This window comes from Mobula birostris, chromosome 20 (assembly GCF_030028105.1).
Source record: "Mobula birostris isolate sMobBir1 chromosome 20, sMobBir1.hap1, whole genome shotgun sequence".
NCBI classification, from domain to species: domain Eukaryota; kingdom Metazoa; phylum Chordata; class Chondrichthyes; order Myliobatiformes; family Myliobatidae; genus Mobula; species Mobula birostris.
In genome coordinates this window covers 7899356-7926073 of record NC_092389.1, presented here as the reverse complement: position 1 = coordinate 7926073, position 26718 = coordinate 7899356, and the positions used below count along the sequence as shown (strand labels likewise).

Sequence of the window (26718 nt, the reverse complement as noted above, 5' to 3'; positions counted from 1 at the left end):
TTTCTATACAATTAATTGGGTACAACCTCCTTTATACCTGACACCAATTTCTTCCACGCTGAGACGTCTTTACGTCAACATCATTGACCTAAAAACGTCATCAAAATTTGGCTTGAGCACTTTGCCAGAAAGAGACGATTAGTTGCTCCATTTAACCATTTTCTTGATTGGTCAATGAAATGTCAATTTTAGCGTGCGGCAGATGTTGAGCAATCAGAGTGCAGCAATTGTCTGTTGCTGCGATATTGGGTGTTGTGTTTGGGTCGCAAGGAAGGTTTCATCCTATCAGAAAGCAGTTTAGGACATTTTTCAGCCAATTGCAATTGGGGAGGCGGATTCTTTGTGATGAGCTCGAGAATTCGAAAGTGGTGAGAATTGATGGTGCTAAATTTGCCTGAATTAGGTTTCCAGTAAATTAGTTGTAGTTTTTTTTAGCTGGGAGAGTTTACTGTGAAGCTTTCTGGGATATCTGGGGCGGGGGTTGTAGCTTATTTAGAAAATAATATTTAAAATTGAGAGTAGGCTGTATTCGAAATTTCGCTTTATGGAGCATCAGTACAGACGTCATTGTATTTCTATCGAGTTCTGAACTTACTGTGTTTGTGGAGAGCGATTCTCATGAGGATGGTTGTTTTAAAGATTTTTTTAAACCACACAAACCACTAACTGCCCATATCTCACTTCATGGTGAATTAATTTTTTATTGTCCCATGCTCCGACGTACAGTAAAAACTTGTCTTGCATACCGTTCATATAGATCTAGGTCGTTACATGGTGCATTAAGGTAAAGCAATAACAGTGCAGAGCAAAATGTAACAGATGCGTCAATGCAGGACTTTATCAAAAGCCTCTAAGATCCATGTAAACAACTTTACTATCCTGTCATCATCATTTTTCCTAGTGAAATACTCAAAACAAAGGCTGATTTATGAGACACAATTGCAATGCACAAACCATATTGGTGGTTTCTAATCAGTTCCTTGCTGTCCAAGTGAATACAAATCCTGTAATTTTTTAAGCGATTTCTGGTACTATTGGTATAAGGCTCACTGGCCTACAGTTCCCTGGCTTATCCTATGGCCCTGTTTTGAATAAGGGAACAATATTTGCTATCTTCCAGTCATCTGGTGCCCCATTCTTTAGAGTGCCATAAAATGCAATCTCACAGAATCCTGGAATGGATTCCATCAGGTCCTGGGGGCTTATCTACCTTAATGTATGATTCAAGATTCAAAGATTCAAAAAACTTTATTGTCAATCTAACTGTACAACAGCTCTGCAGGGCAGAATGAGACAGCGTTTCTCAGGAGCAGCGCAATCATAACATAAATGCAACACTAAATAATAAACATAACAATAAATAGTAAAACACAACAGCCACATGTCAGTTAAAATCAAGTTCAAAGTGTCCAGTGCAGAATCAGGTAGAGCAGCTATTTAGCAGTCTGACTGCCTGTGGGAGGAAGCTGTTTAGTAGCCTTGTGGTTTTAGTTTTGATGCTCCTGTAACGTTTGCCTGATGGCAGAAGGACAAACAGTTCATGAAGAGGGTGTGAGGGGTCTTTAATGATGGACTGTGTCTTCTGGAGGCATCGACTCTGAAAGAGGTCTTGGACAGAAGGTAGGGAGACCCCAATAACCTTCTCTGCTCCCCTAACCACCCTCTGCAAGGCTTTTTTGTCGACAGCACTGCAGCTGGAGTACCAGGTTGTGATGCAAAAGGTCAGCACACTCTCAACCACGCCTCTGTAGAATGTAGTTAAGATGTTAGTGGGGAGTGATAATTGACGATCATCTCCTTGGTTTTGGTGACATTAAGCATCAAGTTGTTATCCCTGCACCAGCTCTCTAGGTGTCTGACCTCCTCCCTGTACATTGTTTCATCATTTTTGCTGATGAGCCCCACCACTGTGGTATCATCAGCAAATTTAATGATCAGGTTCTCCTTGAATCTGGCTGCACAGTCATGTGTTAGCAGTGTAAACAGCAATGGGCTAAGCACACAGCCTTGAGGGGATCCAGTGCTCAGTGTGATGGAGTCAGAGATGTTCCTGCCAACACGGACTGACTGTGGTCTCTCTGTCAAGAAATCCAGAATCCAGTGACACATGGCAGTGCTAAGGCCAAGCAGCGACAGTTTCTCCACTAGTCTCTGCGGGATGATGGTATTGAACGCTGAACTGAAATCAATATACAGGATTCTGGCATAAGTGCCTTTGTTGTCCAAGTGAGAGAGAACTGTGTGCAGTGTGGTGGATATTGCCTCCTCCGTAGAGCGATTTGGATGATAAGCAAACTGTAGAGGATCCAGCGATGAGGGGAGGCTGGCTGTGATATGAGGCTTGACAAGCCGTTCAAAACATTTCATCACTATGGGGGTCAGGGCAACGGGAGGGTAATCATTCAGACAGGCTACAACTGATTTCTTTGCTACAGGGATGATTGTGGAGGTTTTGAAGCATCTGGGGACAATAGCTTGACTAAGGGAGATGTTGAAAATGTCTGTCAGGACATCTGCTAATACATCAGCACATTCCTTGAGCACACATCCAGGGATGTTGTCGGGACCTCCCGCTTTTCGTGGGTTGACCCTGGCAAGGGTCCTCCGTGTTTGCTCTGGATCAATGATTGGAGCTGGCTGGTCAGATGGTAAAAAGGGACTGGCTCTCCCCCTTGCTGTAGTGTTTGATGCTTCGAAGCGGGCAAAGAAATTGTTAAGCCTGTCTGGTAGAGAGGCATCACTGTCATCAGTTTTCTCCCTGATCTTGTAGTCTGTCAGAGCTTTAATTCCCTGCCACACCCGTCTGGTGTCACCTGTGTCACAGAAGTGTCCATGTATTTTGCCCGTGTAGGCCCTTTTCGCTTTCCTGATCCCTAGTGAAAGCGCAGACCTGGCTGAGCGAGGCGCACTCCTGTCCCCCGATCTATAGGCTGTGTCACGGGCCTTCAGTAGTGAATGCACCTCTGTTGTCATCCATGGCTTTTTATAACCACGTGTGGTGAAGGTTTTAATCACAGTGACATCCTCCGTGCATTTGGCTATGTAGCTCATTACTGCCTCCGCATACTCCTCAATGTCTGTATGGTTGTCATAGGAGGCTGCTGTTGTGAATCATAGTCATAGTCTTAGTCATACTTTATTGATCCCGGGTGAAATTGGTTAAATTGAATATGTCCCAGTTTGTGTGCAAACAGTCTTGTAGTGCTGAGGCTGCTTCTTTTGGCCAGGCCCTTATCTCTCTTTTCTCTGCTCTCACATGTTAAGCAGTGGTTTATATGCTGGTGTTAACATGACAGATATGTGGTCAGAGTGGCCAAGATGGGGGCGGGGGGCTGCTTTGTATGCCTGTGGTGTGTTGGTATAAACCAAGTCCAGTGTGTTGTCTCCCCTGGTTTTGAAATCCACATATTGCAGGAATTTGGGGAACATGTTCTTTAAGCTGGTATGGTTAAAGTCCCCAGCAATCACCACAAAGCTGTCGGGATATGTAGTCAGTAGCTCACTGATGGCTTCATGTGGGCCTCCCAGTGCTTCGTTAGCATTGGCACTGGGAGCTACGTAAACAGCTGCCACAAGCATGATGGTGAATTCCCTCGGCAGATAGAACGGCCGGCATTTCACAATGAGAAATTCAGCCGCTGGTGAGCAGTGTTTAGCAGCTACTGTAGCGTTCACACACCAGTCTTTGTCTACATAAACACACAGACCTCCTCCTCGGCTCTTACCGGAGCTAGCTGCCTCTCTGTCTGCACGAAACGATGTCATTCCCTCTAGCTGTATCGCCGCGTCCGGTATGTTGTCATGGAGCCAGGATTCCGTTAAGACATACACACAGCAGTGTTTAAATTCCTTGCGTGTTTCTCTCAGCAGACGCAACTCATCCAGCTTGTTGTCGATGGAGCAGACATTTGAGAGCAGGAGGGACGGTACCGCTGGCCTGGTGGGGTTAGCTTTTAGCCTAGCATGGATGCCGGCCCTCTTACCCCTCCCCTGTCTTCTCTCACAGCGCTTTCGCTTCCTCCTCCCTCAGGAAGCAGCCGGCTTGGTTGCGGATAGTAGTCCGTAGCCGGCGTAAACTGTCCATGTCACACCAGAACTCGTCAGTTTTTCCGACATAGTATGCCGTGATGTTAACGAGCATATTTCGACTGTATGTTATGCGTCCAGGACAAACAGAACAAACACTAGATACACTTATCACTCCCCGAGGGGCTGCTGCGTCCATGCGCGCCGCCATCTTTATGCCAGTATTTATAACACTTCCTCTTTCCTTACACAGTCATGTTCTAGAATATCAACATGCCTTAACTCTCCGTACTGCACAGTGAATACCAATGAAAAGATGACACTTATGAGACATGGTGATGCTTTGTAGACAGCAAACAAAACTAATAACAATCCTACTAAATATTCTTTATTGGGACTACATTCACTGCAATCCACAGTCTGTAATTTCCTGCTGGGAGGCGTACTTTTGAACCATCTGTATGACACTGCCATTTTTGTGACTTCTGAAATATTTGGTGAACTGAACTCTTTGAGTATGCAGGTGTGGCCGCGTTGGCCATTTCTGGGGCCGACTTGGGGCAGAACTGAAGCGGCTGGGCTTGGGCCTGAAAGTGGATAATGAACTGATGTTTGACCAATTTAAGTGTCAAGATAGATTAAAAAGATTAAGGCGTGGAAGACGAACCAGTGTTCAGCTCGTGACTTCATGAGGCTTTACTCACCTCCTCACTGAACTGACTGCAGCTGCGGCCTCCAGCCATTGGCACACATCTCAGTGCTGAACCTGGCTGCATGGCTGTGGCCTGCAGCTATTGATCTCCTGGACCAGCTGCAGCACTGAACTGGCTCCATGGCTTTAATTTTGGGGACTCTTTGGTTCATGTTCTGTTTATTGTTTGCACAATTTCTTCTTTCTTTTTTGCACATTGGATGTTTGACTGTCTTTGTGGTGTGGGTTTTTTCATGAATTCTTTTATATTTTGTTGTTTTGTGGCGACCTGCAAGAAGACGAATCTCAAGGTTGTATGTGGGATACATACTTTGATAATAAATGTACTTTGGACTTTGAACTTTCAATATTCTTTTACTATCCCAGTCATTGGTTCCACACTGACCCTTTTGGTCTTAGATTTGTCTGGATTTTTCTCTTATTCTGTCCTGATGTCACAACCATTTTGTAACTGAATGGGCTATTTTTCATCTGTGAGTTAAGGTATAGAGTTACCATACTGCACATATCACATCAGAAAACAATGTATTGGGATATATTGTGAACTCAAGACTAAATTTTACTTTTTTTAAAAATTAGAAATGTTGCGGTAAAGACAGTTCTTGCTACCAAACATGTACTTGGCTCACTCTGCACTGTTAATTGAAGATGGGACCTTTTGTGGCTTGATTGCTCATTTGATAGCTCATTTACCCACAAAGACACATTTTTTGAGCATGTGGTGGATTATCAGTGTCATGTAAATAGCACACTAGCTTTGACAGGACAGGATATTCATTTACCTCTTCTAGTGAAGATCAGTTTTTAGTACTTTAAGTCTGATGCCCCATTTACTTTATATCTTCACCTTTATAGCTGTGTCCAGGAGAATAAAAATTCTGTTAGGCTTCTAATGAGCAATTCTACAATTTGATATTTTCTTGGGGGAATGCCTAAGAGATTTTTGAATCTCTTGATATTAATCAATACTCGTGGCATGCCAGAAAGAATATGCATATGACCACTTAGACAAAGATTGTATGAAAAACATCAAAAGGGGCAGGATGTTGGAATGCTTCTCTTGCAGGATGTAGGAAGTCAGGGAGCCCTCCGCTGTCCCTGACAACGGCACCTGCAAGAAGTGCATCCAGCTGCAGCTCCTAACAAACCACGTTAGGGAACTGGAACAGGAGCTGGATGACCTGCGGATCATTCGGGAGAATGAGGAGATTATAGATAGTAGCTTCAGGGAGGTAGTTACGCCAAAGGAGCAGAGCACAGGATGACTGTCAGGCGAGGGAAGGGGAAAGGGCAGGCAGAGCAGGGTTCCCCTGTGGCTATTCCCCTCAACAACAAGTATACCGATTTGGATACTCTTGGGGGGGATGACTTATCTGGGACAAGCTGCGGCAGCCGGATCTCTGGCACTGAGTTTGGTTCTGCAGTGCAGAAGGGAGGGTGGAAAAAGAGGAGAGCAGTAGTGATAGGGGACTCGATAGTTAGAGGTACAGAAAGGAGGTTCTGTGGTCATGACAGAGACTCCCGGATGGTTCGTTGCCTCCCCAGTGCCAAGGTCAAGGATGTCTCTGATCGCGTGCACAACATTCTGAAGTGGGAGGGTGATCAGCCAGATGTCATGGTGCACATCGGTACCAATGACGTAGGAAGAAAGAGTGAGGAGGTGCTGAAGAGTGAGTATAGAGAGCTTGGTAGGAAGTTGAAAAGCAGGACCTCAAGGGTGGTAATCTCAATGAGGGTAAGAATAGGATGCTTTGGCGGATGAACACAAGGCTGAGGAACTGGTGTAGGGGTAAGGGTTTCGGATTTCAGGATCATTGGGCCCTCTTCTGGGGCAGGTGGAACCTGTACAAGAGAGACAGGTTACACCTGAACTACAAGGGGACCAATATCCTTGCAGGGAGGTTTGTTAGTGCTACTGGGGAGGGTGTAAACTAGATTTGCAGGGGGATGTGAACCAGAGTGCCAGAGCAGATAGTGGAGCGGGGTTAAAAATAAATGATGTTAAAAGTTCATGTAAAGCCACAAATAGAAGGGTTGTGAGTGATGGTAAAAGTCTTCTGAGGTGTGTCTATTTCAATGCAAGGAGCATTGTGGGGAAGGCAGATGAGCTGAGGGCGTGGATTGACACCTGGAATTACAACATTATAGCCATTAGTGAAACTTGGCTACACTCTTTCTTCCTTGAGGAAAATTAAAGTGGATAAATCCCCGGGACCTGACAGGGTGTTCCCTCGGACCTTGAAGGAGACTAGTGTTGAAATTGCAGGGGCCCTGGCAGAAATATTTAAAATGTCACTGTCTACGGGTGAGGTGCCGGAGGATTGGAGAGTGGCTCATGTTGTTCCGTTGTTTAAAAAAGGATCGAAAAGTAATCCGGGAAATTATAGGCCGGTGAGTTTAACGTCGGTAGTAGGTAAATTATTGGAGGGAATACTAAGAGACAGAATCTACAAGCATTTAGATAGACAGGGAGAGTCAACATGGCTTTGTGCGTGGTAGGTCATGTTTGACCAATCTATTGGAGTTTTTCGAGGAGGTTACCAGGAAAGTGGATGAAGGGAAGGCAGTGGATATTGTCTACATGGACTTCAGTAAGGCCTTTGACAAGGTCCCGCATGGGAGGTTAGTTAGGAAAATTCAGTCGCTAGGTATACATGGAGAGGTGGTAAATTGGATTAGACATTGGCTCAGTGGAAGAAGCCAAAGAGTGGTGGTAGAGAATTGCTTCTCCGAGTGGAGGCCTGTGACTAGTGGTGTGCCACAGGGATCAGTGCTGGGTCCATTGTTATTTGTCACCTATATCAATGATCTGGATGATAATGTGGTAAATTGGATCAGCAAATTTGCTGATGATACAAAGATTGGAGGTGTAGTAGACAGTGAGGAAGGTTTTCAGAGCCTGCAGAGGGACTTGGACCAGCTGGAAAAATGGGCTGAAAAATGGCAGATGGAGTTTAATACAGACAAGTGTGAGGTATTGCACGTTGGAAGGACAAACCAAGGTAGAACATACAGGGTTAATGGTAAGGCACTGAGGAGTGCAGTAGAACAGAGGGATCTGGGAATACAGATACAAAATTCCCTAAAAGTGGCATCACAGGTAGATAGGGTCGTAAAGAGAGCTTTTGGTACATTGGCCTTTATTAATCAAAGTATTGAGTATAAGAGCTGGAATGTTATGATGAGGTTGTATAAGGCATTAGTGAGGCCGAATCTGGAGTATTGTGTTCAGTTTTGGTCACCAAATTACAGGAAGGATATTAATAAGGTTGAAAGAGTGCAGAGAAGGTTTACAAGGATGTTGCCGGGACTTGAGAAACTCAGTTACAGAGAAAGGTTGAATAGATTAGGACTTTATTCCCTGGAGCGTAGAAGAATGAGGGGAGATTTGATAGAGGTATATAAAATTATGCTGGGTATAGATAGAGTGAATGCAAGCAGGCTTTTTCCACTGAGGCAAGGGGAGAAGAAAACCAGAGGACATGGGTTAAGGGTGAGGGGGGAAAAGTTTAAAGGGAACATTAGGGGGGGCTTCTTCACACAGAGAGTGGTGGGAGTATGGAATGAGCTGCCAGATGAGGTGGTAAATGCGGGTTCTTTTTTAACATTTAAGAATAAATTGGACAGATACATGGATGGGAGGTGTATGGAGGGATATGGTCCGTGTGCAGGTCAGTGGGACTAGGCAGAAAATGGTTTGGCACAGCCAAGAAGGGCCAAAAGGCCTGTTTCTGTGCTGTAGTTGTTCTATGGTTTCTATGGTTTCTAGGAGGGGCAGGACTGGCAGTTTAATGTTCCAGGGTTCCGATGTTTCAGATGTGATAGTGGCAGAGGAATGAAAGGTGGTGGGGGTAGCATTGCTTGTCAGGGAAAATGTTACAGCAGTGCTCAGGCAGGACAGATTAGAGGGCTTGTCTACTGAGGCCATGTGGGTGGAGCTGAGAAACAGGAAAGGTATGACCACATTAGTGGGGTTGTATTATAGACCACCCAATAGTCAGCGAAAATTGGAGGAGCAAATCTGCAGAGAGATAGCAGACAACTGCAGGAAACATAAAGTTGTGATAGTAGGGGATTTTAATTTTCCACATATTGATTGGGACTCCCATAATGTTAAGGGTCTAGACGGGTAAGAGTTTGTAAAGTGTGTTCAGGAAAGTTTTCTAAATCAATATATAGAGGTACCAACTAGAGAGGATGCAATATTAGATCTCCTATTAGGAAATGAGTTAGGACAGGTGACGGAAGTGTGTGTGGGGGAACACTTTGGTTCCAGTAATCATAACACCATTAGTTTCCACTTGATCATGATCATCATGATGGGAGGTGTATGGAGGGATATGGTCCGTGTGCAGGTCAGTGGGACTAGGCAGAAAAATGGTTCGGCACAGCCAAGAAGGGCCAAAAGGCCTGTTTCTGTGCTGTAGCGTTCTATGGTTCTATGAAAAGAAATTATCTGGATTCCAGATAGTAAATGAGTGCACCGATAACTTACATAAATATTTAAATGGTTCAGGTGACAGAAAAATGAGTATTACTAAGATGGATGTTAAAGTGATAGAACCAGAAAACAGATATTTAAATGAGCACGTAATAAAGCATTTTAGTTTACATTTGAAAGTGTAATTAAAACATTCGGAACAATCTGGTGAAAAGCACAACTTTCAAGATGTTTCTTGGGATACATGAGATATGAGCTCTGGTCCATCTGTCAGCTGTGCAGATGGATTTTAGACAATGTAAAGTATTATCCCTAAGAAATCTGCATGTTAGAGTAAAATGGATGCCTGTCCATTATCAAAGGAGGAATAAATATTGATCTTGAAATTTCAGATCACGGCAACAATTTAACCATTGCAGCTGCCAAACAGTTAGCACCTGCTGTATAATCAGGTGCAGCTGCAGTGTTTTGTTTTTTTTCTGTACAGATCCTGTCCACAACCCACATCTAGATATTGAGAGAAAGAAGTTAAAGATAGATAAAAGTTATTTTCAGTAAAGTATTGACTTCAGAATCAGTCAAAGAGACTGCAGGCAGAATCAGACAGAAAATGTAATGCTAATCACACTTGTGTGAACAGGCAACAAAACAAGAATCTTATCAGAAAACCAACAAGATGTATTATAACTAGTTGTCGTGTTCAAATCTTTGATATCACACAAGGTTAAAAAAACATAACTGGACTGCAGATTCAAATAACACACATAAAAGTTGCTGGTGAATGCAGCAGGCCAGGCAGCATCTCTAGGAAGAGGTGCAGTCGACGTTTCAGGCCGAGACCCTTCGTCAGGACCCTTCGTGAGTTAGTCCTGACGAAGGGTCTTGGCCTGAAACGTCGACTGCACCTCTTCCTAGAGATGCTGCCTGGCCTGCTGCGTTCACCAGCAACTTTTATGTGTGTTGCTTGAATTTCCAGCATCTGCAGAATTCCTGTTGTTTGCAGATTCAAATACTTTCTTCCACTTTTCATTTATAGAATATTCTACTGTTAGCTCTATTTAAAACCTAGAGTGACATAAATAAAGTGAAAATATTTTGGGCTATTGGTGTTAGACCAGATTGATTTAAAATAGATAAATAGGATAGAGATTAGAAGGACCTTTTTGACACTCCATGAAGCAGAATGTTCTCAAAAGAGCATAAGAACAACGCATAAGAGCAAAGAGCAAAGAATAGTAAATGTAGGAACAGGCTCTTCAGTGCACAATGTCTATGCTGACCATGATGCCAATATAAAATAATACTGTCTACCTGTATGTGGGTTATATTCCTACATCCCTGCCTGTCTGCGTGCCCATCTAAATGGCTCTTAAATGTTGTGATTATATCTGCTTCCGTCACTTGCCTTGGTGGTAAGCCACCTTGACCCTTCAAGTCTGCTCTGCATTCACCATGAGCATGACTGATTTACCCTGTGGTCATCTGGTCCTTTACCTACAGCCCAAAATCTTTCCACTTTATGCTATTCATGTCCTCTCTCTATATCCTTTGCTTTCTTTAATGTGTACAAATCTACTTGTATCTGTATGTAGTGAAACCAATCAATGAATGAGCCTTCGTAGCCCTCTTGGGCAAACAATTTCAAAGATTCACAGCCTGCTGAGTGGAGAAACCTCCGAACCGTAGTCCTGAACGGCCTATCCCTGTAATAAGTTTGTGATTTGTCAATCTAGAGTTCTCAGCTTAAGGAAGAATTCTATCCCTCTTCACCTTGTCAAGCCCTTTAAGAATTTTGCCATATCAGTGAGGGCACATATCAACTCAATCTATTCTTCTTGGAACCAGTTAGTTTAACCTTGTTGCAAAGGAGAGCAAAACTGTACAGAATATCCTAGGTGTGGTCTCACTAAGGCCGCTGTGCTCTGCACCACATCCTCTAGCCCTCAGGGTAAACCATTTTCCTTCCTAATTATCTGCTGAAGCTACGTTCAATTTAAGTGATTTGTGTACAAATACACCCAAGTCCCTTTTGAACAAAAATCTTTGCCTCTCTTGCTATTTTAGAGAAAATATATAATTGTCATTTTTTTCTTGATTTCTTTTACTTGCTTCTAAGATGAAGCAAATAAGTCTCTGCTTTAGAGTGGGTTTTGGAGGGAGTGGTGGTTGACACAAACTTGTAGATGATTATTTGGAAGCACCTTTAGGGTGGAGTGGTTAGCGCAACACTCTATAACACCAATGGTTAGGGTTCAGTTGCTGCTGCTGTCTGAAGAGTTTGTATGTTCTCCCTGTGACTGCATTGGTTTCCTCTGGGTGCTCCGGTTTCCTTCCATATTCCAAAGATGTAGTGAGTTGTGGGCATGCTACATTGACACTGGAAGCACAGTGACACTTGTGAGCTGCCCTCAGCATATCATCGGACTGTGTAGGTCATTGAAGCAAATGATGTAATTCACTGGATGCTTTGATGTTTTAATGTACAGGTGACAAATAAATCTAATCTCTCTTTATCTTTTAAAAGTCCTTAGCTTTAGGCAGCGTGAGCACAAGCAGACTACAGTCACAAGCAATCCACTGGATTGATTAAGCCTGCACACAGACGATAGGTATAATATCATCCAAAAAACATGAGTAGGCTATTTAGGTCCTCTGACAATGGACTTCATTTGTATTTGTATTTCTTTTAAAGGCCTGTATTGGATTTTGATCCTGAAAAATCTCCTTTCAATGAGAAGAGATTCTGCAGATGATGAAAATCTTGAACATGAATTCCGATTGTAAGATAGGAGCAGAATTAGGCCATTTGGCTTATTGAGTGTGCTCCACTATTTCATCTTGGCTGATATATTATCCCTCTCAATCTCATTCTCCTGTCTTCTCCCTGTAACCTTTCACGCCCTGACTTATCAAAAACCAATTAACCTCAGCCTTAAATACACTCAATGACCTGACCTCCAACTTACCCATCCTTGAAATGTTCCTACAACCAATGATCTCACTTTCAAGGACTCTTTATCTCATTATCTCATGTTCCTGTTATTTATTGCTATTTATTTATATTTGCATTTGCCCAGTTTGTTGTCTTCTGTGCTCTAGTTGATCTTTCATTGATCCTGTTATAGTTACTATTCTATAGATTTGCTGAGTATGCCCATAGGAAAATGAATCTCAGGGTTGTGTATGGTGACATATATGTACTTTGATAGTAAAATTTACTTTGAACTTTCAATTACAAAGATGCACCACCCTCTGGCTAAAGAAATTCCTTCTCAAATCTGTTCTCAATGGACATTCCTCTATTCTGAACCTAAGTCCAAAACACCCTCACCAGAGGAAACATCCTCTCCACATCCACTCTATCTAGGCCTTTCAACATTCAATAGGTTTCAATGAGATCCCACCTCATTCTTCTAAGTTCCAGCAAATACAGGCCCAGAGCCATCAATTGCTCCTCATATGATAAGCCTTTCATTCCTGGAGTCATTCTGGTGAACCTCTGAAGCCTCTCCAATGTCAGCACATCCTAAGGGGCCCAAAACTGCTCATAATACTCCAAGTGAGGCCTCACCAGTGCCTTATAATACCTCAGCATTACATCCTCGCTTTTATATAGTAGTCCTCTCAATATGAAAGGTAATACTGCATTTGCCTTCCTCACCACTGACTTAAACCAACAATTTAACCTTTAGGGAATCCTGCACAAAGACTCCCAAGCAACACACATAAAAGTTGCTGGTGAACGCAGCAGGCCAGGCAGCATCTATAGGAAGAAGTACAGTCGATGTTTCGGGCCGAGACTCTTCGTCAGGACTCCCAAGTACTTTTGCACCTCAGATTTTAAAATTTTCTCTCTGTTTAGAAAGTAGTCTATGCTTTTACTCCTTCTACCAAAGTGCATGGCCATTCACTTCCTGACACTGTATTCCGTCTGACACTCCTTTACCCATTCTCCTAAGCTGACTAAGTCCTTCTGCAGCCTCCACAAACTTAGTCACAAAGCCATCAATTCCATCATCCAAATCATTGACATACAATGTAAAAAGAAACGGACACAACACAGACTCGTGCAGAACGTCACTAAAAATCGGCAGCGTATCAGAAAAGAATCCCTTTATTTCCACTCTTTTCCTCCTGCCAATCAGCCAATACTCAATTCATGATGGTATCTTTTCTGAAATACCATGGGCTCTTATCTTGTGCATCATGGGGGGGGCACCCTGTCTGAAAATCCAAGAATACAAGAACACAACATCCGCCGATTCTTCTTTGCCTGTCCTGGTTGTTATTTCCTCAAAGAATTAAAACAGATTTGTCAGGCAAGATTTTCCCTCTAGAAAACCATGCTGACTTTGGCCTATTTTATCATGTGCCCCAAAGTACCCGAAACCTCACCCTTAACAATCAACTCCAACATCTTCCTAACCACTGAGGGCAGGCTAAATGGCCTATAATTTCCTTTCTTCTGCCTCCCTCCTTCTTGAAGAGTGGTGTGACATTTGCAATTTTCCAGTCCTTCGGAACCATGCCAGAATCTGTCGATTCTTGAAAGGTCATTACTAATGCCTCCACAATCTCTTCAGCCATGTCTGTCAGACCCTTGGAGTGTAGTCCATCTGGTCTAGGTCCAGGTGACTTATTTACCTTCAAACCTTTCAGTTTCTCAAGCACCCTCTCCCTAATAATAGCAACTACACTAATTTCTACCCCCTGACACTCTTGAACTTCTGGCATACTGCTAGTGTTTCCACAGTGAAGACTGATGCGAAATACTTATTAAGTTTGTCCACCATTTCCTTGCCCCCCATTATAACCTCTGCAGCATCATTTTCCAGCTATCCAATATCTACTCCCACCTCTCTTTTACTCTTTATATATCTGAAAATCTTTTGGTGTGCTTTTTGATATCATTGGCTAGCTTACCCTCATATTTCATCTTTTCCCTATTTATAGCTTTTTATTTACCTTTAGTTGTTTTTTTAAAGTTTTCCAAACCAACTTTATTAAATGCTCTATTAAATACCCTTTCTTTTGCTTTTATGTTGGCTTTGACTTCCTTTGTCAGCCATGGTTGTGTCAACCTGCCATTAGAATACTTCTTCTTTGGGATGTATCTATCCTGTGCCTTCTGAATTGCTCCCAGAAACTCTAGTCATTGCTGCTCTGCAGTAATCCCTTCCAATCAACTTTGGCTAGCTCCTCTCTCATGCCTCTGTAACTCCCTTTACTCCATTGTAATACTGATACATCTGATTTTAGCTTCTCCCTCTCAAATTGAAGGGTGATTTCTATCATATTATGATCACTGCCTCCCCCAAGGGTTTCCTTACCTTAAGCTTCCTAATCAAATCTGGTTCATTACACAACACCCAATCCAGAATAGCTGACCCCCTAGTGGGCTCAACCACAAGCTGCTCTAAAAAGCCATCTTGTAGGCATCCTATAAATTCTCTCTCTTAGGATCCAACACCAACCTGATTTTCCCAATCTACCCGCAAATTGAAACTTCCCATGACTATCGTAACATTGCCCTTTTGACATGCCTTTTCTACCTCCCGTTGTAATTTTTAGCCCACATCCTGGTTACTGTTCAGAGGCCTGTATATAACTCATATCAGGGTCTTTTTATCCTTGCAGTTCCTTACTCTACCAACAAGGATTCCACATCTTCTGATCCTATGTCACCTCTTTCTAAGGATTTGATTTCATTTTTTTAACCAACGGAGTCGCACCACCCCCTCTGCCTATCTGCCTGTCCTTTCAATTCAATGTGCATCCTTGAATGTTAAGCTCACATACTCTCTCAGCCACAACTTAGTGACCCTGACACCTGGGAAACGACATACCATCCAGATGTCTCTATCATGTCCACAGAATCTTGTGTTTACTCCTCTAATTATGGAATCCCCTGGGCTCCCTCCAGTAGGTTGTACCCTTCAACAGTATCCAAAATGATATACTTATGATTGAGGGGAGTGGCCAGAGGGGTATTCTGTACTGGCTGCCTATTTCCCTTCCCTTCCCTCTCCTGACAGTCACCCAATTGCCTGCCTCCTGCAACTTGGGGGCGACTATCTCTCTGTAGCTCCTATCGATCATCACATTTTCCCATATGAGCCAAAGGTCATCGAGCTGCAACTCAGTTTCCTTAACACATTCTCTGAGGAGCTGCAGCTTGGTGCACTCAGTGCTGATATGGGTATCCGGGAAGCTGGAGGTCTCCCAGAATTCCCACATTTCACAGAAAGAACAGAACACAGCCCCTGTGTTGATGAAGGGTCTCTACCTGAAACTTCATTCATTCATATTCTCCATAGAAGCTGCCTGTCCTGCTGAATATTTTGGTGGGTTGCTCAATCTTTTCCAATGTAAGGCAAACTTGAATTCAGTTTGAAATATGTGTAGATTAATAAGAACATTGTGTAAACAAGATTACAGTGAGCAATAAAATAGTTGTCAACTGAGAACAAAGCATTTAGGAAGTAAAAGTGAAAGTACCGTAAATTCTCAACATTTGTGGAGACAAACCAATTCACATTCTAGGCTGATTACCTTTCCTCAGAACTGAATAATTAGATACAGCCAGTGTATCGGGCGCATAGAAGATCATGAGGTGAGGTTGGAGTACTGGAGACAATCTGTGATGGGCTGAAGGCAGGGGAGACAAAATGACAAAAAATAAATAAATTTTGACCAAAAGGTCAGTCTGGAGGAGGTGTGAATGCAAGGTGAAAAAAGTGCCATTAAGACCAAAAGGTCAGCCTGGAGCTGGTGAGAATGTAAGATAGTTTTGATAGGGAATAAAAGATCAATTGCAATGTTGTAAATATAGAAAAAATGTGTGAAATTATGAAAGGAATATGGACTATGAATATATTTTTTAAATGTTGATTATCCAAAATTGTTGAATTCATTGATATCTAGATCGGTGTGATCTACTCAGTCAGAAGATGACATGCTATTTCACATACTTGTGTCAAGCTTTGTTCGAACACTGTAGGCGGCTGAGTAGGAGTGAGCTGTGGGCAGTAAATATAGAAAGAAATACAAAAAAATTCCTGATTCATGTGCAAGGTTGAGCACAAGAGCCCTTGATGGTGAGGTGGGAGGAAGTAAAAGGACAGATGTATCTCCAATGGGAAGGAGAATGGGTATTTGTGGGATTGGACAAATAAAGTAGCTGGGATTTGGTAGTTAGAAGGGAAGGAGAAAGCAACTCAAGGAAATTGAAAACCTGTTATTGCGCAATCCCTGGTATACTGATGGACTTCATCCCAGGGCTTTTTAAAAAAAAGTCACTAGTGATATAATGGATGGTGCAGTAGAATTGCAGTGAGCGTAACACTATTACAGTGCAAGGAGTTGAATTCCTGGTGTTGTCTGTAAGGTGTTTGTGCATTCGCCCTGTGATGGTGGTAGATTCCTCTGGGTGCTTCAGTTTCCTCTCACATTCCAAAGATGTATGGTTAGGGTTAGTGAGTTGAGGGCATGCGATGTTGGTGCCGGAAGTGTGGCAATGCGTGTGGGCTGCCCAGCACAAACCTTGCCGATTTAATTGACGCAAACTAGGCATTTCACTGTATGCTTTGATGTACGTGTGATAAATGAAGTGAATCTTTAAAAAATCTTCATCTTTATCATTGATCATTGGTTTTAATTTTCAAAAATTAACTAGATTTGGGGAAAGTTCATTTGGATTGAAAAATAGCAAATGTAACCCTCTTTATTCAAAAATGAAGGGAGACAGAACACAGTAAAATGCAAGTCAGTTAACATAACATTTGTCACAGGGAAAGTGATAGCAGATATTATTAATGACATTACTGGTGTTATTAATGACAAGGGGAAAATTCAGAATAATCAGGAAAGATCATGTTTGATCTCTTTAGTTTTTTTTTAAAGTACCTTGCTCTGCATAAGGAAGAACAAAACAGTAGCTAGATTTCCAGAAGGCATTTGATAAGGTGCTACAACAAAGATTTATTACAGAAAATAAAAGTTCATGGTGTAGAAAGAAATATTGGTATGGATAGCTCATTGGCTAACTAACAGAAAGCAGTAAGCATACATATTTATTTGCTTGATAAAATGAAATGGCCGTTGTGCCACAGGGATTGGTTCAACAGCCTCAACTTTTTACAGTTTATATAAATGACTTGGGTGAGTCCACTGAAGGTATGGTTGTTAAATTTTTTGATGATACCAAGATTGCTGCCAAAGTAAATTGTGAAGGGGACAGAAGATGTCTACAAAGAGATTGATTGGGCAGAAGTTTGGCAAGTGGAATATCGTGGGAAAATATGAAATTGTCCTTCTGGCCAGAAAAATGAAACATGTTATCTAAATGGTGCAGGAAGCTTTGAGAGGTAAACGGATCTTGGTATCTGTGTGTAATATTCATAAATCGTTAATGTGCAGGTGCGGTGGGTTATTAAGAATAATAACAATCTTATCATTTATTGCTAGGGAAAGGAAGTAGAATGTTATACTTCAGTTCTATAGAGCATTGGTAGAACCACGTCTGGAGTTCTGTGTATAACATTAGCCTTCTTATTTGAGGAAGGATGCATATCTGTTGGAAGCAGTTCAGAGAAGGTTTACTAGACCAATGCTGGTAAAGAGTGGGTTGTCTTGGAAAAAAAGGTTGTACGGGCTTGGCTTATATTCTCTGGAGTTTAGAAGAGTTAGAGGGGACATAACTGAAACATACAAGTTCCTGAGGGGTCTTGACAGGGTGGATATGGATATTTGCTTTTGTCAGGCTATCTAGAATTGGAAGTCTCTGTTTAAAAATAATGGTTGCTTGTTCAAGACAAAGATGAAATGCCTTTTTTCTCTTACTTTCTCAAAGGGTGGAAGAAACAGAATCTTTGAATATTGTTAGGCAAAGATGTATGTTTTTCATAAACAAGGGAATGACGAGTTACTGGGAAATGGCAGAAGTGTGGAGTTGAGGTCACAATTGGAAGAGCAATGATCTTGTTGAATATCAGAGCAGGTCTGAGCGGTTAGTGATGTTCCTAATGCATATTCTTGTGTGTTGTGACAAAGCAGTGAATGGAGACCAGATAGTTTTCATGATGAAAACAAGCAGAGAACTTTTTAGCTGGTTTAGATAAGTACTAATGGAGAACAGGGGTGCATGGCGTCTGCCAAGCTTGAGATGATTTCTGTATGAAGGTGACTAGAAAATATAAAGACTAGAAAATTGTTACTAGGTAAGAATTACATATATTCTCATGGCCCTTCTAAACTATTATTAGCTGTATTGATTTGCAGGTGTTTGTGTGTGATGGTAAAAGACACGTTGGTTTAAGTATGTGAAGCTATATTAACCATTTTTCTCTCTCCTCCCCCTTTTTAAATTGTAATATTAGACAGCTGCAATTTTTCATTTCCTCATTGGTGCAGCTCAAGGAAGTTGAGCATCGTTCCACGTAAGCATCAGAAATTTTTAGTAGCAGCCTTTGATCCAGATCATTCAATTACACTGATTGAGTTCATCACTGATCACTAACAAATTGGCTATCATGAAGATTCTTGTTTTGGCAATTCTACCCTTATGCTTCTACAATATGGTCATTGGAGTAAGTCAGAAGGCTAGCAAGAAATCGTCTGATTCTCAAAGTACAGGGCATTTTGAAAAATCGGGGACATTTGAGATGAAATCACCAAATCTAAATGATGAAGAGTTTCACTCCAGCCATATGCCTGATCATTTGAAATGTGATTCCTGCAGAGCTATTTCTTATCAGGTAGGATCAGTTCTCTATTATGCTACTAGTGGTATGTTTTGGTACACATTTGTGTAGCGATGCAAAGATTTTTTTCCATGATCTATCTGTTAATCTTTCTGTCTTTGTCCTCTATCATTTCCTTTAGTTTCTTAAGCAAGGTTTCTCGAAGCTTACAGCTCAAAGCTGAACGTTTATCCAATTAAGAAATTATTCAATGACGTAGATTATCTTAATACTAAAAGGAAAAAGAATAAGTTGATAACCAAAAAATCCCTATATTGTAATGGTGACTACAGTTCAAAAATATTTCTATAACAATACACAGATGACCGGGCAGACTGCCTGTTACACTGCTGGCGTTTAGAGCAGCAATGAGGGTCCTCCATCTCTGACAGTACTCAGGGCTTCCTTCATCGTGTCAGTAGCTTCCTCTCAGTTTTCACTACTGTCAGTCACGCAAGTCCTGAGTAGAGACTCAAGAATACCGCCACACTCAGATGTAGAAGGATTCTTCATTGTTGTTTCTGTAACAATTTTGTTTTACCACTCAGGGTTTTTAGCCCTGAGCTGAACCCCCGAACCTGAAAGACCGATGTACCACCCTCAGTCTGTCCTCTCCCCTTTGACCTGTTTGGCATGGGTGACCCTACCAGGAGTCAAAGCACAAAGCCCTGAATCCAGCCAACATCGCTCTCCAGGTCACTGAGGCACGCAAACCCCCAAACCACAACAAGGTTGTCCTCTTGGAGGTATAACTATGCAACATAACTACTAATATGTAAGTGCTAAGCAGTTGTAAGTTATTTCTTTGTTAACTTTACTAAAAGGATTTGTATGGTAATCCATGCAAATACGATAGAGGCCAGCTCCATCATGGGCTCTTGCCTCCCCACCATCTTCCAAAGGCGATGCCTTAAGGAGGCAGCATCCATCATTAAGGCCCCTTATCATCCGGGACATGCTTTCTTCTTGTTACCATCATCAACAAGGAGGTACAGGAGCCTGAAGACCCATACTCAACATTTTAGGAACAGCTTCTTCCGCTCAGCCACCAGATCTCTGAATGATCCATGAACCATGAGCACTACCTCAATATTTTGCTCTCTTTTTGGAATATTTATTTTTCTTATATATTTCTTCTAGTAATTTTTATATATTGCACTGTATGCTGCTGTAAAACAATACATTTCATGGCATTTGTCAGTGATAATAAATCTGATTCTCATCTGAGGTGTTTAAGAGGCTCTTGGAAAGGCCCATGCACAGTATGGAGGGGATATGGACATTGTGTAGGCAGAAGGGAGGGGTTTAGTCAGGCGTTTAATTAGTTTAGCGCAACAATTTGGCCTGTTTCTGTGCTGTACTGTTCTATATTCTATGCTGTTATATCTATTCATTCTTGGTGAGTGGATCTAGAAGAAGTATTTAGTTGTGTACAAACAAAACATTGGCATTCAGATCCACAAATATTATTTGGAAAGCATCAGAAGTTTTGCTTATTTCTGAAAATGATACAAGTGACTGATTAATTGATCTATCTTTCTCAGGAATGACACACACAAAATGCTGGAGGAATTCAGCAGGCCAGGCAGCATCTAGGAAAAGAGTACAGTCAACATTTCAGCCCGAAACATCAACTGTACTCTTTTCCTAGTTGCTGCCTGGCCTGCTGAGTTCCCCCAGCATTTTGCGTGTGTCACTTGGATTCCCAGCATCTGAAGATTTTCTCAGGAATTGGATTGCAGAAACAGAATGGGGATGGCTCATAACAGAACTTGCAACCAAATTTGAATTGGCAAAAATAATAATAATAACTAAACTTAGAATTAATGCTTATATATACACACACTGTGAATCACTAATCAAATTAGGTGAATAGTCCTTTACATGCTGCTTTCAATTTCAGAACACCAGAGATAATGAAAGTGTAGCAGAAAAAGCCCTTATGATTTTCAATTTGTTCAAAATTATGAAGACTGAGGAATTTTGGAAATGTGAGAAATAAAAATGTATATTATGCAGTATACAGTAACATTCAAGAAGCATTTACAAACGATGTAGATAGACACATGAACAAGCAAGGAATGGAGGAATACAGACAGTATGCAGGCATATCTGCAGTTTAATTGGCATCCTGCTCGGCACAGTCATTGTGGGCCAAAGAGCTTGTTCTTGTGCTGTGCTCTATTTTCTAATGATGTATCCTAAGCAAAGAGGGTTTGGCTGAGGATAGGTACTATTGTTCCAGTAGAGCAAATTTAGAAGAAAATTACATTATAACAATCATTTAAAAATAGCTGTTTTACTACTTTGAAACGTACTGATGTTTTGCCAAACTATTTTCCATTATTGTTCACTCTCAACTGGAAAAGATGCAGGAATATCTTTCCAAAAGGGAATCGCAGATCTCTGCAGTGAAAGAGGGGAAAGCAATACTGAGTGAATCTGATTACACTGACACTTTGGAGAAGTGCTGCTCTCAAAGTTGGGAAAGGTGAGTTTGCTGATCAGTTTGTCTTTTATATAAATTGGAGTATTTATTTTGTCACAGACAGTGACATAGATAAAAGTGTAAGTGTTTAAAATAGACACTGAAATTAGATCATAATCATGAGAAAATCTGTAGATTCTGGAAATCCAGAACAACACACAGAAAATGCTGGAGGAACTCAGCAGGTTGGGCAGCATCTATAGAAATTAATAAGCCTCGATATCTTGGGCCGAGACCTTTCTTCAGGACTGAAAAGAAAAGGGGAAGAATAAAATGGTAGGCCAAAAGGAAGAATGATAGATGGAAGGTGATAGATGAAGCCAGGAGGGTCGGAAAGATAAAGGGCTGGAGAAGAAGGAATCTGATAGGAGAGGAGAGTGGACCATAGGAGAAAGGGAAGGAGGGGCACCAGGGGGACTGAAATGGGATTGTGCATGATGGCTTGGCATAGGTGAATAATTAATCCATTGCTCTGTGCATTTTATACATTAATAATCATTTATATTTGTAATTGATTAAATATTTGGAAATATCTAGGAGTTAAAAGACAGTACAGAGAATGATAAATACCTCAAGTGTGTACTTCCCAGACAGCGCAATGATTTGTGATTTAAAACATTAATTGTATAATTTAATCAGGTAATATCACAGACCAAAAAGTGAATTGTTGTTCAGACCATATCATGTGGTGAGGTTTATGAGTGTCATCTGATGGAGCAAACCTAGAAATGGAACCTATAACTATGCTACACTTATTTTTACTCCTTCCCAAATGTCTAACCAGAATTTGCCAAGTTTATTTCCATAAAATTGTGTAGCATGTAATCTATTTACTAAATCCATTAGGATTATTGCAGAATTTTTTTCAAACTCCTTGCAGGAAGAATTTATTTTTCATGTTAAAATATAATTATTGAATATCTAAAAATAATAATTCATCCACTGTCAGTGTTTGCAATTTGGAATCCCACTACCCATGATGGTAGATAAGGTAACTTCTTGACAAATTCCAGTGGTTTAAAGAATTGAGAATATACTGTAGTTTTGATTGGTCCTCTAATGGCAGGCCAGAGGGATTCTCTGAACATGAGGCTGTTTACCACCTCCCATTCATGGGTCTTGAGCACTTCTGACCTAGCAATAGAAATGTCTCTTAGGAATCCCTCCCTTGTCTTCTTTCCCAATGAATGGTGTGTCGTACCTTGGTTATTCCTTCTCACTGGAAGGCTTATGTAGAAAAGAATGGTGATTTGAATGGGACATTGTGAAATGAGCATATTTTGACACATTCAAGCATAAAAATCTAAGTATATGTCTTTTTAAAATGGTTTATAATGTCATATCACACATACCCACTTGCCCTGCCATTCAATATGATCATGATAGGAGAGAAGTACTTTGCAATAAAATGGACTGTTTTTGTTCTATTTGTGTTCTTCTTACAAAAATTGTTTAATTTATTTTTAATGATGTGAATTCTACTTGCAGTATATGATGATCTATGCCTGTGATGCTGTTGTAAGTAGGTTTTTCATTGCACCTGTCCATGGACTTGTGCATATGACAATAAACTTACTTTGATTGTGATAACCAAATCTTAAATAATCTGTTTCTAGATAGGTGAAGTTCATCCCAACAGAACAGCACTCTCCTTCCCCAGCACTGGTGCAGTGTGCCATAAATTAGAACCCATTTCTACCACACCATGCTTTGAGCCATGCATTTATCTCTCTAATCCTGTTTGTCCTTTACCATTTTGTGTTGGTCTTCATTGATCGGCATCAACCAGGAATGTTGTGTCCTAACAGTCTAGGTATGCAAGCAGTACAATATGGAGAGCAAGCTGTTGCCCACGTAGCAAGCTCCCCTCTCCACACAACTGATGAGCCCAAAGGAATGGCAGAGACCGACAGAGTTTGGCACCAGCAGCATCGCAGGGGTTGTCAGTCAGTGTGGAACTCAATGTTGCAATGCCTTTGGGACACCAGCTCTGGATTTTTTCCTCAGGGTTTACTCCCAAAGCCTTCCCCATGAGTGGGTATAGCCGCAAGGCAGTGGAGGTTTGAGATCAGAGTTTTCCTTCTCTGTTAGCCATGGTTGATAAGCCCCATTTATCTAAAGCAACTGTTTTTAAGGTACCTGCAAACCGCCTTTGCCCCTTCTTTTGTCAGTAGAACGGGTTCTGCTGGGCTTTATCGCTAAGCCAAAAGTGAAGGCCAGGAGCTGGACTTGGTTGTTAGAGGCTATTTGAGATGCATGTCTTTGGGAGCATTTAATAGGTCATGGGAACTTGTCCCCACTACCACCCCTAGTTATAACAACCTTAAGGAACCACCATTTTGTGTGTAGCTCAAGTAATAATCTGAAGTTTACCAGCTTTGTTATTTTTTGTATTGTGTGTGGCTTAATAAACTAAGATCACAACCTGGTAAATTTGCCAGAATTTTAATATACATCCAAAGGCTTTTACTGCATAATTATACACAGTATGGAGATGGCCCTTACCAAAATTGTCAGCAACCTTAGACCATAGGCACTGATACCAACAGAGTCTCAGTTTTAATTCTAGATCTAAGTGCTGCCTTCGATACAATTGACCACAACATTTTTCTAGATTGCCTTGAGAACTGGTTTAGCCTCTCTAGTAGTGCCCTGAATTAGTTTCACTCATATAACTTGGGGGGACTTTTTTTTTCTCTCTTGGAGACCAATTTTATAAGAGATACAATCTACCTTTTGGAGTTGCTCAGGGAAGCTGTCTTGGTTGCCTACTCTTCTCCTTATACTTGCTCCCTTTGGAGACATCATTAGAGAGCATAAACTTCATTTCCACGGTTATATAGGTGACATGCAATTGTACATCTCGGTTGAGCCAGATGATGATAACACCCTATCTTCTCTGACTTCTGGTATGGCTGCAATAAACAAATGGATGAGCAATAACTTCCCAAAACTAAATGAAGATAAAACTGAAAGAGATAAACTTCTGAATAAACTTGAGAACTTGGCTCCCCTTATAAAATCAGAAGTAACTAGCTTGGATGTTATCCTCGATTCAAGATTTGAATTTTAAATCCCACATAAAGAGAGTGACCAGAGCAGCATCTCTACACTTATTGCAAAGGTACATTCATTTCTGTCATATAATGATGCTGAAAAACTAATTCACCCCTTTATATCAAATTGTCTAGATCAGTGGTCCTCAACCACCAGGCCGCAAAGCATGTGCTACCGGGCCATAAGGAAACGATATGATTTGGCGATACGAAACAACATGAGTCAGCTGCACCTTTCCTCATTTCCTGTCATGCCCACTGTTGACTAACAACCACCCCCCCCCCCCCCCCCCCCGGTCTTCTTCCATCATTCTCTTAAATTTAAACAGTCCCCCTCAGCTTTTTAGAACTACGATCCTAAACTGTGGAATTCAATACCTAAAATTACAAGGGATGCAAACTCAGTGGACACTTTTAAACACCAGCTCAAAACCTATTTATTTAATCTTGCTTTTTAACTAACATCTTTCAGTCTTTTATTTTCATTTTAATTTTTTTATTTTATTTTTCGTGTTTGTACTTTTGTCCCATTGTAAAGCACTTTGAACTACATTATCTGTATGAAATGTGCTCTATAAATAAAGTTATTATTATGTTTTGGTAATACATCAATAAATAAGCATCTCACAGTTATGTGACCTTAAAGCCCTATGCATCAATTACCTTTTACTTCATTTGACGTGTTTTATAGGCATGGTGTAATAGACATGGATGGTGTTAAACGTCTGTCAGGCCCAGGCCTGGAAACAGAAGACTTTACAGGAGTGATGATGTTGAGTGGACCATGGCCTGGAAGGTAACTAAAATCTTGGAAAAGGTGGTATGTAGTGATTGACTACATCCATTATTTCTAAAGTCTACACTAAGCTCTTTTACTTCAACAGTCACTTAATAATGTCTATTGCGGTTGAATATATCAATGCATTACATTGGAAGGGTTTCCAGTTAGGTTGGCCAACTGTTGTGGATAGTTTTGAAACACTGGGTTTGTAGCTTTAAAGTCTGTATGAATGTCACTTTAGAGGAGCAACAAATTATGTTTAAAGTTGCCTTTTTGATGTAAATCACTTTAAATGCACAAATCTCTAACCGTTTTAACAGATTTTTAAACATCCCATTGATACTCCAAAACCCCAAACTGAAAATATTTTCGTTAACATTTTATATAAAAGAAAACAGGAAATTGCTTTAGATTTCTCTTGTGTAGTTTAATACTTCTCTGATGTTATTGCAGGTTGTTCAAAATGTGCCAAGCTTACCTGGGAGAATTTACTGAAGAGGAAATTTACAAGGCATATAGAAATGATCCGGATTACTTAGAAGATTTTCTCTGCAGTGGTGAAAATGGAGCTTGCACCAAGCACACAAAATTCCAAACACAGTTTAAAGATGAAATATAAGCATTGATCTTAGTGAAAGTACATATTGGGTATGGTGCTCAGCTGATGATAGGGAAAAGGTGAAGAATACCAGTGAAGGTGACAGAAACATACAATGTTTCCATTTATTAATATGGTGAAACTGAAAATAATGAGTTGGGCACAATTTACACCTATCCAATATGCATTCGTGTGAAAAGTCACATAATAAATTCATCCATCCAATAAAATATTATTTAAATAAATGGTTAGTTCTGTTTCCAAAACATCATATCACATAATATCTTGCATTCAAATGTAAACCTATTATTTCTGAAAATGAACAGTCTATGTTTAAAATCGGCACTTGATTGTATTGACCAAAAGTGGATAAAGATAATTATTTGCATTAAAGTTAAATTCAGAGTTATCAGTTATAATGTCCTTAGTATTTCCATATATTATGGGCAGAAACAACTTGAGACCAGTGTTTTATTGGAAATTGTTCCAATAGATGTTAAAGCTGCAGTTTTTTCTGTGTTCAAAATGTTAACGCTGAAACCAATGTGTATTAACATATTTGTCTTAATTTCAGACTTAGAAATTAAATTATTTTAGAACAAGGTATTTTAGTGATAATGACTTCATTGTGTTGAACTGAATTTGAGATTTTCATGGGATTTGTTGCACCTGTGGGAATTTCCAGGAGATATACACAGAACCATAAAAAGTTGGAAAAGGACTATGCTATTCAGTCCCTCGAGCCTGCTCTGCCTTTCAATAAAATAATACCTCATCAAATATTTCCCAAATCCACCTTTGTTGGTCTTACCCCATAACACTTAATTCTCCAACTGATTAAATGCCCCTCTCAGCCTTAAATATACATAAGGGGTC

General features: G+C 40.9%; 1 protein-coding gene across 1 annotated transcript; it reads left to right on the top strand.

The window, feature by feature from the left end:
• The first annotated feature begins 347 nt into the window (after positions 1-347).
• LOC140185443 (marginal zone B- and B1-cell-specific protein-like) lies at positions 348-26466 on the top strand. Its single transcript, XM_072238781.1, has 5 exons — positions 348-368; positions 18557-18934; positions 21289-21410; positions 25155-25259; positions 25698-26466. The coding sequence occupies exons 2-5, from the start codon at positions 18710-18712 to the stop codon at positions 25861-25863; spliced, it is 618 nt and encodes a 205-aa protein (XP_072094882.1). The 5' UTR covers positions 348-368; positions 18557-18709; the 3' UTR covers positions 25864-26466.
• The last annotated feature ends 252 nt before the right edge of the window (positions 26467-26718 follow it).

What these genes read in the sequence shown, in the direction of transcription:
- LOC140185443 (XM_072238781.1), top strand. Translation starts at nt 18,710, where the DNA reads ATGAAGATTCTTGTTTTGGCAATTCTACCCTTATGCTTCTACAATATG. An exon ending in GCAGAGCTATTTCTTATCAG is followed by an intron (nt 18,935 to 21,288) that starts GTAGGATCAGTT and finishes CAACTGGAAAAG; the next exon opens with ATGCAGGAATATCTTTCCAA. An exon ending in TGCTCTCAAAGTTGGGAAAG is followed by an intron (nt 21,411 to 25,154) that starts GTGAGTTTGCTG and finishes CGTGTTTTATAG; the next exon opens with GCATGGTGTAATAGACATGG.